Below are 17,722 nucleotides of genomic sequence, written 5' to 3' on the forward strand. Positions count from 1 at the left end.
TTTTTTTTTTAACTTTTCTCAAGAAGCCACTACAATGGTTGAAATGACATAGATAGCTCCTATTTGTGGTTTGCATCATATTCTACTAAGCATTGCTGTCCTCGGCTCTCATTGCTCTCTTATCCTCAAAGGCTGGTCTGCCATTCTTTGGGAGGGTTTCTCTCCCACTGGAGCGACATCAGGCATTTCTGACATCTCTGCAGCTCCGAGCAGATGAAGCACATCCACGTAGGTTATCAGATTCCCGAGATGTAAAGGTGAAAGTCGAGTCCTGTTATATCACTTGGGTGTAATTAGGAGATGGGTACAGGGCACTCCCTGGTTGGTGCCCCATGGGGTAAATTGGATCTTTAAGGTAAGCAGATGGCTCCCTGGAACAGGTAATTTACCTCACAGGGGTAAGACCGCGATTTCCAAGAAAGAGTGCCGTGTAGTTGCCCTATGCCATCTGTCCCTGTGGTGATGCTTCTACGAGTTTAAGAACTTCCAGTTCCAAGTGTCTTAGCAGCGTATTAACTTACTAAAAGGTATTAAATCCTTAGGGAGAGAGCATTTAAAAGAGGGAAGTGCCATTCTCCATTTTGAAAATGTATTTGCAGGAAAGTCATCGTTGAAGCCACAACTGTCTGTGCAGCTCCATGCTCCTCTCCCTGACTGAAAGGCTTCACAGCTTCTGCTATGCAGGGTTTCTCTACCAGGTTTCTCTACCTGACTTTTCTATCTGAAGGTCTCAGCTCATCCTTAGAGTTCCAGTTCCATTGCCTCATCTCCCTCCAAGTCTTCCTCCTTTATGGAAAAATACTGATTATACTCAAACCATACAGCTTTTAAACATAAAGAAAGTATATTGTGGCTATATTATGTATATAATATAGCTGGCTATACTATATATATAATATAGCCACAATACATTTATATATATATATATATATATATATATACAATATATATATTTGCAGAAATGTGCAAACATGTATTTACTCCATTGAGTGGCAGGTTCATTCAAGGCAGGGCCATGTCTGCTACAGTATTGCATGTCCTGGACCTTTAAAAGTTCCCAGTGCATTGTGGATCCTAAGCAGGTATGTGTGCATGCGTGTGTAGTTGAACTGAATACCTATATATAAACCCAAACAACCATTTCTCCAGGAGGTAGGGAGATTTGCAAGGTATAGCAGTCAGGTTTGCCATCAAGGGCATCTTAAAATCGGGTTTATTTGCAATTCTACTTAGAGATTCAGAATTTAAATTTACATGTCTCTGTTTCTTCCTTCTTTTTTCTTTTGTTCATATGCTACAAATGAAGTTCTACCCTAGGCAGACATTGTACCAAGACATTGAACACATACCTCTTAGGAGTTTTGTACACAAAGTTCAGTGGTTCTATCCCTATGTTTCTCATAGGCTGGGGTTGGAGGGGAGAGGGGAAGACTTACAACTGCAATCATAGGAAACAGGAAAATCCTTGTAGCCAGGAAGACCAAAAAGATCCCAGCTGACACATCCTCACTGGGAAGAAGTGAATGGCTCTGGGGTCAAAGAAGAAGCTTTCAAAGAAAGATAACTAAGTTGAGATACACTAAATCATTCTATCTCCTCCCATGATGTGGCCCTGTCATTGCAAAAAGTTCATGGACACCCTGGGGCCCATTGATTGGTGGGTTCCCGGGTATATTTGTTAATAACTCATTCTATCATTTTTAAAACTCCCTTAAACCAGAATCACTGGCAATTAAATTTAAACCAATTCTCCAGTCAACCTGTGAAGTTAAAAGCAGAACATTGTGTTATATCAGAAATATAACACAATTGATATTAAAGTAACAGCTCTCATGCACTACACAGGACCAGTCTACCTAGTGAAGTGTAAATCAAATCACATGTGCCAAAAGAAGATGTATATGTTTTCTTTTTGGGTTCATAAAAGATTGGGATCAACCCATCTCCACCCTGAGTGACTTTAGAATTTAGATAAATCCAATTTGTACCTACCATCTGCTAAATGATTTTCTGAACTAAAATTCAAATTCCAATGAGTATACATCTTTGTGAGTACTCGGGCTGTTAGATAGAATCACGTTTATCATATCTTACTAAGAGAGGATCAGCTTGATTATACAACTCTCAATTGAGCAAAAACAAAGATGCTTCTAACCCAGGCATCAATCTAAGGATTGGGGTTCAAAGCCAGGCCAGATAAGAAAGTCCATGAGACTTTTATTTACAGTTAATCAGCAAAAAAAAAGCTAGAAGTAGGCTTGTAGCTCAAGTGGTAGAGTGCTAGCACTAAATAGCTCAGGAACAGTGCCCAGGCCCTGAGTTCAAGCCCCAAAACCAGCACAAAAAAAATAAGAAGAAAAGGAAAGAGAAGAGGAGAGAGGAGGGAAGGAGAGGAAAGAGGAAGAGATGCTTTTCCTGTTCAGTTTTGAATAGCTGTGCATCTGTTTCTTAGCATTGGTGTAGAAGAAGCAAGCCCCAAACACGTCCAGTCAACTGATACATTCTGAAATAGTCAGGATGAGTAGGCTGAGGGGAAATGTTTTGTGATGCATTCCCCCTTTTCTTGACTCAGCAGACCTACTTGTAATGTCCTGAAGATGAGATTTCAGTATTTTAAGAGTAACTTCAAGTCCTTTTGAGCTTACCATGGCACTGATGACAAGGGTGCAGGTAGAGGGTACGCAGCTGCCGGCCCGGGCTGGGCACCGTGGAACCCCTGTGAAGGCCTTGTGTATTGGAAAGGTTACTTTGAAAAGAATCCGGATTTTTCAGCAAGACTACATATGCAAGCATTCAGCCTTTTTCCTGTTGGCAAAATTGTCTGTTTTCTAAATGAGTGCTAACTTCTACGTTAATCCTATCCAAAGAGGTCAGGCCTATCCCACAACACGATCCTATTGACTACATCAGGGAACAGAGGAAAACTGATTTTCAAACCATCATGCACTTTCTAGAGGTTTTTTTTTTTAATTGTATGATGATGATGGAATAGACGATAGGCAGAAATCAGTGTGCCTCCCATAATGCTAGAAATACTGAACTCAGTTCTACATTTGGAACTGCAGCTGAGGTCCTGCCTACCTTTGTGCCAGCTGCATTTCTAATAACCTATTTGGGAATCAGCCTTTGTCTCAATTATGCTCTCGACCAGGGCAGCTCCTGGGAGGATGTCTGTTCTTGCACAGCCAAAATAATGCCCAAGAATCAATAGAGGCTAAAGTAACCACCATGGTGAACAAAGCTGGTCTCCAAGGCAGAGCAGAGACAGTGAAAGACAGTCCATATGCGAGGTAAGAAATGGATCAAAAAGAGGTGGGGAAGAGGAAAGAGAATCCGTTCTTCAGTGGTTGAATGTATGCCCAGACCCTCAGCACTGACCTGTCACTTGCGCTAGATCACCAGAGAATCCTAGGTCCTTTTCAGTAGATGATAGCTTTTACAGTAGCATTAAATAGAGTCTAGGGAATCTTGGTCAGGAACATTCTAGAAGTGTTGGACCATGGAGCTCTGGTTTCACAATTCAACCATATCCCGTGATTCAACAAGAAGGCCATTCTTTAAGGCTGTTCACGGGTCAGGTTTGGGGTTGTTTTTCTCAGTCTTAAGAAGTACATAGTGTCAAAATTGATTTCATGTGAAATTCCACAGACCAAAGGACGTCCTGCCTTTTTCTCTTCAATTGAATTCAGTATTGGCTCAGTTGTGTCATCTCTCAAGGACACATGGCACATGTACTGTACTAGCTTTGCAGAAAACATCCAATCCCAGGGAATGTAGCACAAGAGAGCATGAGGTACAAACAGGAAGATCTGAAAGTTTGCTGTTGCTATTTTCTTCAATTACGCTACAGAAGTCTGATCTGAATAGCACTGGAAGACATTGCCGATCTGTCTCGTATTTATTTCACACTGAGGACCAGTGTTTTGCCAGAAAAAGACCCCTTCTAGCTTTACAAGGTCATGCCCTTCAGAAAGTCTGATCGTTTAGCTAAGAAACTCCAAACCGGAAGCCAGAGGGGATAATTCTGAGTCTTTACATTGTTTTTTATCCAATTCCCCAGCCCCTGAGAGACTCAACAAAACTCAGCATTGTCTTTTTGAACCTTCAAAGATTTTCTCACTTCCTACTGGGTTTCTATCCTTCCTCGTTTTTTTTTTCCCTACAAAATGCATGAGTGTTTATCTCCTCGGGGAGGTATGTTAAAAGCCCCGTACCACCAGTGAGGACAATGTGTCTATGGCAATAGACTAGAACTTGTTATTCAAGTCTCTGGGGATGTGAAGGAGGGCTCGTGCGGGTGTTTTCAGATGGCACGGTGACTTGAAGATTCAATGGAATGCTGAGTACAATATGTGGGCCAAATCTGCTAGGCAGACTGGAGTCAACAGAACAGAACCCCACCAACATCCCCAAGTTCCTGGATAGAAAGCCTGATACAAGTGATTGCTCCACTCAGCATTACAAAACTTAGCTGAACACTACACTGCAAACTGGGAGAGTAGGAGACATGGAAACTAATACCGAAGATGAACACAAACTCAGAATAAATGGAAAACTCGTGTTCCATGAGAAGAGTGTTAAAAGCTATCCTTCAAAAGACATGGATTTGAGCTGGGCATCAGTGGCTCATGCCTGTAATCCTGGCTACTCAGGAGACTGAGATCTAAGGATCACGGTTCAAAGCCAGGCAGCATAGTAAAGTCTGTGAGACTCCAATTAACCACAAGAAAACTGGAAGTGGCACTGTAGCTCAAAGTGGTAGAGTGTTAGCCCCGAACAAAAGAGTTCAGGGATAGCACTCAGGCCTTGAATTCAAGCCCCACAACCAACAACCAACAACAACAAACAAACAAAACGTGGATTTGGGTCAAAGCTTTACCATCATCAGAGCAGGTTGATTCCGTAGAGCTTATGGATTCAGGCCTTGGTATTAGTAACTCCTAGTTCCTCTAAGGATGTTTAGGACAATGTATACTCATGTTCTCTCTGAGATTTAGGAACTTTGGAAACTCTACTCCACAACGTGTGTGTTGCTTGGTTATTGAAGGTGTTGTGTACATCACCTGATCATTAAGCGGGCTCCCTTTGAGACTTAAGTGACTTGGTCCTGGAGGAAAGATCACTCTATTACAGAGTAAAGCTAGACAGAATCACTGTCTCCAACACTGGGTTCTTTAACCCTTAGGTTACAAACATGACTTCGTGCCTCGCAACATTTCTCTTTAACTTGACCAAAATAGAGTAGGCTTCTTCATGAGGCATAAAACAGGCCACCTGCATTTGTTTGAACAGATTGTTTTCCAAACCTAACAAATGACCTTCAGCCTATGAAATATTCACATTGTTTTCCCCTCATTATGTATTATTTAGTGTATAGCCCTTTAAATATTAATCATCTTTTTCCCCTAAAGATATAGTATATATTATTTACATCCAATTACATTATGTTTTTGGACAGATGAAATAGGCACATTGGAATCTCTCTGAAGTCATTTAAAAAAAAAACACCCAGGGCATGGGGACAGGTACATAAAACAAGTAGTCAGGAAGTAGATTTTGGTTGAGAGATGATTGATGGGAGACAGCACATGGTCCTCTCACAGTGGCTGCCCAGGGAAAGCCCAGAAGAAATAAAAGCATCCATGGGAAACAGACTTTGAGTCTTCCATGAATGGATGAACAGCCATGGGAAAAAAATATCTTGAACAAGAAAGTCTAGTCTCTCCCCGATTGTATAATCTACTAGGAGACAAAGGTAATAAGAATTCTGCTTAGAAAACCATAGGAAGAATGGATAAGAATAAGTAAAGACTATTGAAGGTGGAATTCATCCAACTTTTAGCTAAATTCTCTTGCTTTTTCCCCCCTCCAAGCTAAGATTGTCTTTGAGATCTCTGAACTTCTAGCATACCTGTGTAAATGCCACCTGGACTGACATTTGTGACGACTGGAGCCTAGAATCATAATCACAGGATTGGAGGGATCACCTGACACCCCCCTCTTGCTGAGAAAGGGAGGATGGTAGTCAGGTCAAGGAAATAAACTTCTTTTCTAAAGGCCTGCCAGAATTTGCCTGTGTCTAACTTATTCTCCAAAGGAAAAGTCTGGGCAGTAGCCGCTGGCAGATAATCGATAACTTTTGAGAGCTTTCTTCTGTTAACATAGAATTGGTAAGTCTGTCCATGTATGTATTCACTCAACAAATAATTACTAAGAGCTCAGGACACACACCGTACTGTTTGTTGAGTCTCAGGCTGCAGAGGAAATCGTCCCTAGGTGTCTTCAATGTCCAGCTGCCACTTAGTGAAATAAATAGCAGAGGATCAGAGCAGTGACTGGGAGCAGTGGATTCTGCATGGCTAAATTCACCCCATTCCTGAAGGAGACAATGGAGAGAATATGATGTTTTAGCTTAACCCCTCCTGAGAGAATTATGAATCATCCTGCTTGCTAATTGTTCCAGTCACAGAGTTGAGCAGTCACAACGAGCAAATATCAGCCCACCTTCACTTGCTTAGGAAGGAATAGGGTGTTCGTCAGAAAGAACTCTGCAGACAAATTAAGATCCATGACCTCATGCTTCCTTGTTTCCTTACAGCGATGGTAGCTGCACCTCTGTTCACCACATCAAGGGCAGCGACACGCGCTCATATAAAACACAACTTGTAAAAATATAGAATAAGGGCTTAATGAAGGAGTACAAGAAATAAAAGCCTTTTTATCTTGTTTAACCCGTTAACCCATGTATTGAAGCTTCCTCTAGACAGGATTCTACTTCCCTGCCTCATTAAACTAATTTTACTGAATGTCACTACGTGATTTTGTTTGCTAAATCACTGATTAAAAATAATAATTTCTGGGAGCTTCTGACCTGCCTGCTAGTGATCTCCAAAATGTTTCAGTCTTATACCTCTCTATTAACAGTATATTCAGGATCACAGACACACAGGGTACCTCCTGAGTATAAGCACACATAAAAAAATGTCACCTGGTGCTTCATAAACATATACAATTACCATGTGTCAACTTTAAATTTTTTTTTAACCAGGTATGGGACACATGCCTATAATCCCAGTATTTTGGAGGCTAAGACTGGAGAAGAATGAGTACAAAGCCAGTCTGAACTACACAGCCAGACCTTGTCTTGGAAAAAAAAATATTCTATTTTTAAAAAGCAAGAGAAAGTGAAGCCTCACCCAGTGACTTCCCTTTCTCTGGTTTCAATGATATAACATGGGAAATTCCAGAAATAAGCAATCCCTAAGTTTTAAATTGCACCTTTTTCTGATTAGTGTGATGAAATCTCACACTACCCTGTTTCACCCTACCCAAGATATGACTCATCCTTTGACCCAGAATCTTCATGTAGAAATGAAACCCATCTGACATTGCAGTAGCTCAATGATCATGGATCTTCCACTGCAAATAACAGTCCTCTGATACCTTGTTAGAAGGTGAGTCTTAGTCTCACACTACAGCATTCACCTGACTTCCTCTCGCCATGGAAACTTTGTGTTGTTTCATGTCCTTCCACAAGGAAAAGTGAACAGAGTACAAGAAGACAGTTTGAAAGACAGAGACTATCTTCACCTCATGTTTCTTATGTTACTTTGTGATCATTGCCCTATTCCATTAACAGTGTGGTTGCCAACCTCTTACTGTGACCTAACTTACAAATTAGATTTCTTCTATAGAATTGCGTATTCGTGGGGGTCTTGGGATGTGTCCCAAACCCTGTGGTGGCTGCTACATTCTCCCAGCCATGTTACCATTCTTTGTGTGTGCTCGCATTGTTTGAAATGAAAGAAACCCCAGCTTTCTTATTTAACCAAAAAATCATTTTAAGTCACTATTCCATTGAATGAGTTTAATTAAAAACCTTGTTACCTAATCCAGGAATGCATTCAACCACAAACAAAGCATCTGACTACCTCCTGGGGAAGGTGCCAGTACCCCTCCCCACTATGGAAATGGCCACCGCCATTGAACTAACTGGATAGCCACCTATAGGTTAAATACTAGGAAAGCTTAGTGCCTCTTAACTATTTATGAAAGGAGAACTCAAAGTCCCAGTGTTTTCATCCTGGGTCACACTGAATCAATGACTTGGACGTCCTTACTCACTGAGATCCTCACTCAGCCTGGCCATCAGCATGCCTGTACCGAAGGTCAGGTTATAGGCAGTGACACAGTCGAGCCTACATGGTTAAGAGTCATCGGTTCAGCATCTGTGTTTCAGTCTGTCTCACTTCCACAATTTTACTAGGAGTATGTATTCTTTTTAAATTTCCAAGGCCCCTGCTTCTCAGCTGCACGAAGGGTATGATGATGCTTCATCACAACAGGGTGGTGAACACTGAACAAATCCTTAACTTCATGAAGGCTCACAGCCTAGCTCTGGGTCCTAAGGACTACCATATACTGAGCCCACCTAAAGCTCTTAAAAGCCACAGGCTTTCCTGATCCAGTCTTATTTCTTTTCCAACTTTTTGTTCTGTTTGACTTTCTCAAACACTACTGAAATGGCTGAAAAAAAGCAGAGAGAGGATGAACATCAATATATAACTTTAGTACACTAAATAATGGTTGAGGGTTCATTCATTTTGTTTTGTGTTCAAGTAGTACAAGACAAAATGGCAGCATGGATTTCCTAAAAGCAAAAGCAGTCTCCACCACTGTGATATCATCATCATACTTAAGAAAAGTCATCTTCCTATAATATCTGTTCCCTACTCATATTTCCCCAGTTATCTCTAAACTGTATTATACAGTATATTATACAGGGTGTCTGCCTCCATCTCCAAGATTTAGTCAAAGTCTTACTTATGACATTTGGTTTGTTATGTTCTAAAGTTTCTTTTCATCTACAGCAGTCTTCCTGCCTTTATTGATTTATTTATTTTCTTTTTTGAAGAGTCAAGGCCAGTTGTCTTATGTAATGTCTCATTCTCTGGTTGTATCTGATCATTTATTTATGATGTTACATAGCTTATTCCTCCATCTCTAGTATTTCCTGTAAACTAGAAGTTAAGGCAGAAATGTGAAGAGATTCAACTTAAATATTTGGCATAATAATATTTGTTAAGGGCAGCTTTCAGGTAGAAGTGCCTGTGTGATCTTTCTTTATGCTCTTTGATTTTTGTCATCTCTGTTGTTAGTTTACTAAAATGACTTGCCTTCCTTCCTTCCTTTCTCCATGCCCCTTTCCCTTTCCTTTCTTTCCCTCCTCCTTCTTTCCTTCCTTGTCTTTTCCTACTTCATTAGTCTAATTGTAGATCTGTGTAAGGGCAAGTGTGGCAATGATGTCACTCTTTTCTGATAATCTTTTGATGGTGCTAAATTACTCCACTAAAACCAACAGTCAAAATAGTCCAAAAACTTTGGGGGGCAAAATCCAGATAAATCCTAAAGAGAGCTCAGATGTTTCCTTGTGAATCCCAGCAGTATATATATACATTAGATTCCTATGGAATAACAGAAAGTTGTTAACTTCCAAAGTCTAAAAATACCATGATAAAAGAAATTTAACACCTGTGTATTACTAAGGGAAGAGTATTACTCATGTCATATTGGACCAATGGTAAATATGATTTGTAAGTGGTGATAAGAGCTGATTTATCCTAGAGTTTCTTATTGGGGAATCAGAAAAAAAGATACTGTTATAAATTTGTCTCTGATCTCAGATGTCTGCTCCTATCAGGCTTGTGTTATTAATAAATCAGGGCTCAGTGATAGCATCAATAACCCACTTGTACAAAAGAATATTCATTAACATAAAGGTTAGCTTTGTATGTGCACTTGTTTCCAGGAAAACAAAGCAGGAAACCAACACTGGGGTCCAAAACCACAGCCAACAGTTACATATTATTCAGAAATCCAAAAAGCAAATAGAATGAGAAAGTATTTCTATATGACATGAGAATTGGAAAACATGTCCAATACTGAAAAGTAAACGGCCATCATTGAGACATACTTCAGAATCACCGGCATGTTCTTTCCCAGGTGTCTATTTGTTCAGCGGCCTGCCTCACTGTCCCAGTCTGGAGGTGAATTGGCCAGGTCCTGTGCAGAATGTTCAAAAAGCATCCCCATCACTGACTGCTCCTTTGCTTTCCCCCCTTCAACTGTACAACGAAAATGCACAGCTACTGAAATGCTGGAGTGAACATGTTCTGATTGTCAAATATGCTACAGTAAACCATAAAGGGTGAGCTACCCCCCCCCCATCCCTACCAGGGCTCCTCACATAAGAAGAGCAACTGCACTTCTTCCCCACACACTCCTTTTGGAATGAAGAACACCCATTATTGTGACCCACCACCTCCAATACTTAGTGATATGTAATGAGCACCTGTGTTCTGCTAAGAGATACCATTGAGCAACTCATCCTGGGCCTTGCCACTTTTAGTACGGAGAATTCAGCAGCAGGAGACCCACTAAATCATTCACTAGAAAGACTGGTCATTCAACCCATACTAAGCCCAGAGGAAATTATACCGTGTCTTTACCCCCAGGGACTCTGGGGAAGCCACCAGTCAGAGTTTGGAGAAATCACCAGGCACAAATATCCCCCAGTAGAGTCTGAACCTAATGGGCCAGAGAATGCGCCTGGAAGGAGACCATGCTGGAGTCTGATTTAAAGATGGCATCCCTCATTTGTGGTAGCTAGAATATGCCTATAAATCTGTGAGTAAACACACTGGGTGGTAAGCAAGTGGTTACACGTGAATTAACTGAAGTATAGTAGACTCTGTGGACACCTCAAATAGTATAATTCTTTAGAAAGACTAAGTCAAAGCCCAACAAAATAAATACCAGGAAATGGGTACTTGAAAGAGGTGGGGTGAGGCCAAGGAGAGAGAGGTAGACAAGTGACGGAAGAAAGCAGTCTAAAATTTATTGTATATACCACAAAGTTAAGAAAAGTAAGAGAAAGGGAGGGTGGAAGGGGGGTGTGACAAGGCTGAAGGATGACACAGATCAAGATGCATTGTGCACATAGACTGCCTTGTTAAATGGCAAAACAAATTCAATACACATATCCAAAGAAGTCTTTTGAGAGTAAAAAGAGGGGTAGGCTAGGAGGGGTGGGTGAGGATGATGACAGGAGTCACATTGATTAAGAGGTACCACAGGGCATCTCCTTTGTACAACTACTTAAAGATAATCAAAAATAGCAAAGAGATATCTGTGGACTCCAGCCCACCTTTTTGCTAGTTATTTTAGAGATACTTTTCTGCCTACACTAGCTGTGAACCTCAGTCCTCCAGATCTCAGTCTCCCGAGTAGCTAGGATGACAGGCATGAGCTACAGACACCCAGCTGCATCTCTTACTCTGGAAAAACTCTTCTACCTTTTTTTTCTTTTTAGATCTTTTGTGACTGACATTTGGAGTAGCAACTGGCTGCTTTTCAGAATGTCCAGACTGCTTTTCAGTCTGCCTGATACGACCTTACCTTTAGACTCAGGGTATGAAATTTTGGCCCACTAAGTGGCGTGTCTTTCTTGGCAAATCATATCAGGAGATATAGAATAGCAATCCTTAAAAAAAAAAAAAGAATAACAATCCTTCATGAGGGTCAAAGACTACCATGTTTCTTCCCTCTAAAACTCTCAGTTTTTCCTTTGTAATTAATAAGTAATTAGTAGGTGGTACCTTAAGATTATGTAAATATCTTCAGTAGATGCTCTGATGTGGCATGCATCTGTATGAGTTTCCTAGAGCTGTTGTAACAAAATACCACAACCTAGGGGGCTTAAAATGACAGGAATGCCTCATAGCCCTGGAAGGGGATGCTGAAATTGGGGTGTCTGCAGGGTGGGTCCCTTCTGAGGCCTGTGAGCAGAGGATCCACTCTAAGACTCTCTCCTAACCATCTTCTTCCTGTGTCCATTCATGCCATCTTCCTTCTATGCATGATTCTCTATCCACATTTCCTCTTTTCATAAAGATGTCAATGATACTGAATTAGGGTCACCCTAGTGGCCTCCGCTTTGCATCTTTATCTTTATAAAGACCTAATCTCAAAAGAAGGTCCCATGTTGAAGTCCTACTCATCAGTACTTCAAGAACACAAATTTGTGCAGACCTAATTCAGCCCATAATCAATGCCTTTCCCTCACACCTGGCTTTGCTAATGTCTGCATGGATAGAATAGGATATCAGGACTGGACTGCATGAATCTAGATACTCATTATGGAGCCAAAATGGTATTGACTCCCTCTCCCAACCCTCCCTGCAGGTAAGAAGTCAGTGCTGAGCCTGAAAACTCCCAGGACACTAAGGCTAAACTTCCCCTGTCCTCCATTCTTCAAGATGGGCGGTTTCCACTCTTCTGTGCTTAGAAGGACTTTCTCTCTTGGTGCTGGAGATCTTGAAGTGGGTTTGGCTTATAGCTTACCAGCCACGCACATGCAGTGTGAGGCCTGCTCATTGTATGCGGAGGTTGTAGCAACTGACTTAATGAGAATATGGATAACTTGCAGTGGCAAGCAGCCTGTTGGGAAAAGTGTTTTATCTGTTGGTGCTTTGTTTTGGAGCATTGAGCTGACATCCAGGCAAATGAATTCTAAAGCTCATACAGAGGAGATTTGCAATAGGGACTCTCAGCAGGGGAAGTACCCAGAGCCTGGTGAGGCACTCTTTAGTGTGTCATTCAAAGGATGGAGGGAAAACAGAGCCAATTACCTGAGCATTGCTGCCAGGCGCTAGAGGAAGGTGCTGGAAAGGGAGCTTTCCTGCCCCTGCAGTCATGGGGTTGCCTCTCTCTTCCAAATAATCACCCATACCCCTCACATCCCAAGCTCTGCAACCTTCCCCTCTGTCATATCCTTGTGTAGACACGGGCAAAGCCTGAAGCGGATGCTCACTAGATTTTCTTGGTTTCTTGATCAGGTCACAGACATAAAAGAGAAATTGAAGCTGTCTAAAAAGGTCTGGTCGGCGTTACCCTACACCATCTGCAAAGATGAGCGTGTGACAGCAGGCACGTCCAATGAGGAGGAGTGTTGGAACGGGCACAGCAAAGCCAGGTGAGGAGCTGGGTGTGCAGATGGGACCCCAGCACACTCGGTCCTACAAAACTCTGCAGCAGATGGGACCCCAGCATACTCGGTCCCACAAAACTCTGCAGACCTGTTGATGCACAGAGCAATGGAGGGTGGCGGAACGGGGCCACATCCTTCCATGACAGCTGTGGAGAGCGGTGTATCTGATGGGCTCTTGGAAGCACTTACTCTCAAGGCACCGGTGGTGTGGAGCTCTTATTCTGCATGCCTCCACAATGGCTGAGGACGGGAGGAGGGAGAGAGATACCAGCTTACACCTAACCTGAGACCACAGAGTCCTTCATATTCCCTTAATGACTTTAAAGATAGCAGCACTCTTTTTAGCCAGAGTTAAATTTTCATAGTATTTTGTGTTTGCAAGTTAAACCGGAAATGGAAATTCACCAGGCACTGGTGGCTCGCACATATAATCCTAGCCTCCTCGGGAGGCTAAGAGCTGAGGATCACAGTATGGAGCGGCTCCAGGCAAAAAAGTGTATGAGACTCTTTATCTCCAACTCATCAGCAAAAAGCCTAGAGTGGAGGCATGACTCAACTGATAGAGCACCATCCTCAAGCTAAAAAGCCAATGCATGCATGCATGCACACACATGTGTGTGCGCGCGCACACACACACACACACACATATGCCAGAGAATTTAAATTCAACTGTAATTTTTCCCATTGGGGAAAAAATAATTGAATGGTTGTTTGAAAGCTAAAGTAAGATGGTAAAGGATAACTGAGGGAGGGATCTAATGGGTCCCAAGCCTTGGGATGTCCCACTGGAACCTCCTGCCAAAAGATGGCTCTGACTTCATCTTCCTGCTCTGCTGACCACTGCTGTGGCCACTTGATAAGGAATTTCCAAATGTGTTGATTCGGCTCCACCATGGGCTTGGCCTGGGCTCACAAGGGGTGGAGAAGTTGGATGGGGGAAGTGGCTGGGAGTTGGCAGGCAAGGCCGCACATGAGGAGAGGAGTCTGCCACAGCCTCTCATCAGTGGGGCTGCAGTGAGCGCAGCAGCTGGTGAATTGGACTCAAGGAATCTTTAGGGCTTGATCAGCAGGTGGAAAAGCTAAGAGGGAGAGAGTCTGTTCTAGGGGTGTCTTCCTGGGCAGCTTTGAGTCTAGGTAGCAGCTGTGATCCAAAGGGAATAAGAATGTTAAGCTTGGAAGAATGAGCAGAAGGTAAGCGGGGAGAGCAGATGAGGTACCCATTGGATGTTATTTCTGACCCTTTTGCATTGCAGATTTTTCCAGCAAGGAGTACTGATAGTATACTAATAGTACCAGGAAGAGCCTAACTGGGGGGGAATCTAAGACATCCATACAAAGGGTTGTGGCCATTTCAACTTGCCCAGAATATCAATCTACAAAGCTTAGATAGTGAGAGGCTGGAAGGAACTTTGGGATATTAGCAGCGTGCCATTCAAAAATACTGAGCATTTTATAGTCCCTGGCCTTTTTGAAAGGAGACCTCTGGCCCTCAAATTCAGCTAGGAATTAACAGATTTGAAGGTGTCTGTTCCCAAGGACTCTACGGAAAGACCCTGGGAAGGAGCAGATGGCCTATGAGTAAGGGGCTTGATATCTTTTGAGCTATTCTGTGACTCATCTGTGCATACCTTCTAGCCCAGGCTAAAATGAACACTGCTGTGAACCCTGGATCGTGACACAAGTTGTAGCATATTAACCCACAGATGATTTCTTTCCAAAAGAAATATAAAGAATGGTTATGACTACAGATAGGAAAGACAACTAGACTCCATCAAGGAAAATGAATGGGAACATAAAGACTACTGAAGTAAGAGCTATAGAAGGTCAGGATTACTCAGCCATGCCCCTCATTATGCAAATGAGGTACAGAGGCAAGGCAGATGACTAGTCCCTGAGCCCCCAGCTAACCAAGGCAAAAGCTGGATCTTCCCTCTGCAACATCGGAGAGCTAAATACTTCCCACTCCAAACAAGGAAAATAGATTCTTGTCTATACTCTTCATTCAGTCCCTCAGTCCTACCACAGCTATAATTAAGCAGTCATTCTGTATAGACACTAGGAGAGGCTTGTGAATTGATTGCCTTGAGAAATGCAATGGAGGTGAGACATGGAAAAGCATAGGAGCTGGAGAGAAGACGGGAGATCTGGTCACCAAGAACCAGGCAGTGCTGCTGCATTGTAGATTTAAGAATGAGTCACCACAGCAGAGAAGCATGCAATCTATGCCCTGAAATTTATCCTGAGACCAATAAGAAGCATTGGAGGATATGCAGAGAAGAAAATGACCAAGTGAACGCAACAAAGTCACGTGTAAAAATATTCTAGAACGGAACCCCACAAAGTACATCTTTTACTATGCAATAAGTCTATTCTCATAAAGATGAGATGATCGAATATTGCTGGCTGGAACTATGTTCCCATTGGAAAAATACAACTTCACAGTTCCTTTTGTTTTTATTCTTCCAATGGAAAAGCAAATCTTAATATTACAACATTTTCTCACTTAACATAGCAAGTAAATCACCAATATAGATCAGTTGAATTAAATTTAACTCAAAATCCAAACAAATAATAATTTATCTAAAAAAAAATCACATGAGATTTTTTTTCATGTAAAGAAATTCTACTATATTATTTTGAAAGTTAAAGAAACCATTGAATAGAGCAAAGCTATTCAACAGACAGTAAGTTAGAGAGGAAAAATAAGTTCTTTTGTGCATATTGTACAGGAAGGTGATTGTAGCTAATAATAATTTGCTGTATATGTATTTTAAGTTAAAAGGAAGGATTTTTAAATGTTTTTACCAAAAATAAATGATAAATGTTTGATAAGATGGTTATTGTACCCTGAATTTAACATTGCACAATGTATACTGGTATGAAATTATCATAAGACCATATAAATACGTACAATTTTATGTCAATTAAAAATAATCATCAGCTGGGCACTGGTGGCTCATGCCTGTAATCCCAGCTACTCAAGAGGCTGAGATCTGAGCATTGAGATTTGAAGAGACTCTTCTCTCTAGTTAACCAACCTAAAAAACAGAAGTGGCTTGAAGTGGTAGAGTGCTAGCCTTCAGCAAAAAAGCTCAGGGACAGCACTCAGGCTCTGAATTCAAGCCCACGATGGACCCAAAAAAAAATCATAATAAAGAAGAATGCACTTGTAATGAAACCAATGATAACACTTTTGCACTTTTGAAGTGTAGATTTATAAGATGTCAGGCATTTTTATGAATGGAATGTTTATGAATGGTAGTGAAACAGGAACGAAAAGAAGAAACAATAGTTCTTCTTATCAATTATGTGAAGGAAAAGAAGGTGAAAGTTTATTGGTTTTAAATGTGCCCACATATGGAGTTCATGGATATGACTCGCCTATTAGAATTGATGGCAGGGGAAGGGGGGGCATGGGTCTGGAATTTATAAACCAAAGCCTGTGTGCAGTACTGTCTGATAAACCACACCATTCTTCCCTTCCAGTGTTTTGTCCATCAAACTCCTCCAGACACGTTCCTCTCTTGGCACCCATTCATGAGGCCCTTTTGTCCCAAGTACTTGCTTACGCTTCTCTTACTCCCCATATTTCTCCTGGTTATTGTCTAACCTCCACACCACAGGTCTTGATTCAGAGACATACCTGTTTCTGATAATAATCATTCTCAAATCAAAATGACTCCTATAGTGACAGGTCCATTTACCCCAGTGGTTATTTTTCAAAAAAAAAAACAAAACCTGTTATCAAAGTTAACGGCACCTATGGCAAGTAGATGAAACAGAGCAGGATATACATGCTTCTGGTTGCGGAGGCAGCAGTGAGTGTCTACCACAGGCAGATCAGGATTCTGAGACAACAGAAAGTCAGGGCATACAGTTCTAGATGCTAGGCTAGCCAAACTTGGGGTACCAGCAGGGTTGAGTTGCGACATGGGACGGCTTCAGGAAGAGGCGCCATTCTGAACTTGGCTCCCATCTTCCCATAGGTTCGTGAGGTGGAAGGGGACCACTCTTGGCCCTTACTCTCTTTCTAAAGGCACAGCAGGTTCGAATCTCATGTCCCATCTAATCTTAATCACCTCCCCAAAGTCTCCCTTCAAGCACACCATATTGGGAAATAGGGGATGAGTCCATGGATCTTGGGGGCATGCGGACATTTAATGTATAGCGGACACTACTCAGAATCATATACCATTCAGCCGAAGAGCCACTGCAGGATTTTCCTTAGTCTTCCCACCTGTGTGTGGCATCTGAGTCAGCCTGCAACACATCTGTGGTGGCCAGTGGGAAGTAAGTCTTCAGGTGGGATTTCTACAGCTCCCATTTTCCACTGACTCAACCAACTTCTCAGGTGGGAGAAGACACCAGAACACAGTGACTCCAAGGAACTGAAACTAAAAGGAAGCTAGTAAGTAGCAGAAGAAAATCCATAACCATCCAGAAGGCCAAAGGGAAACAAATGAAAGACTCATGGCACAGGTTACAAATCTAGGCCTCCTAAGTTCCCAGGATGAACCTGGAAGGACATTTGCTGTCATCAGTCATCCCTAAGAAAAGTGTGTGGGCGGCCAATAGCCAGAACGAGCTGTCTGCACAAGAGCTGGGAAGAATGATGAGGTAAGAGGCAGAAGAGCACAAGCTTGAAGGAAATAAAACTTCTATATGGTTCACGTA

General features: G+C 42.0%; 1 protein-coding gene across 1 annotated transcript in view; it reads left to right on the forward strand.

Annotated features, from left to right (window-relative positions):
• Gpc6 (glypican 6) overlaps positions 1-17,722 on the forward strand; it is a 981,663-nt gene that overhangs the window by 950,575 nt on the left and 13,366 nt on the right. Inside the window, exon 7 of the mRNA XM_042682659.1 lies at positions 12,897-13,033. Within this exon, the coding sequence (XP_042538593.1) occupies positions 12,897-13,033 (137 nt within the window). The remainder of the gene's footprint in view (positions 1-12,896; positions 13,034-17,722) is intronic.

The sequence above is a fragment of the Dipodomys spectabilis genome, unplaced genomic scaffold, assembly GCF_019054845.1.
Source record: "Dipodomys spectabilis isolate Male_0828 unplaced genomic scaffold, ASM1905484v1 ptg000075l, whole genome shotgun sequence".
Classification (NCBI taxonomy): domain Eukaryota; kingdom Metazoa; phylum Chordata; class Mammalia; order Rodentia; family Heteromyidae; genus Dipodomys; species Dipodomys spectabilis.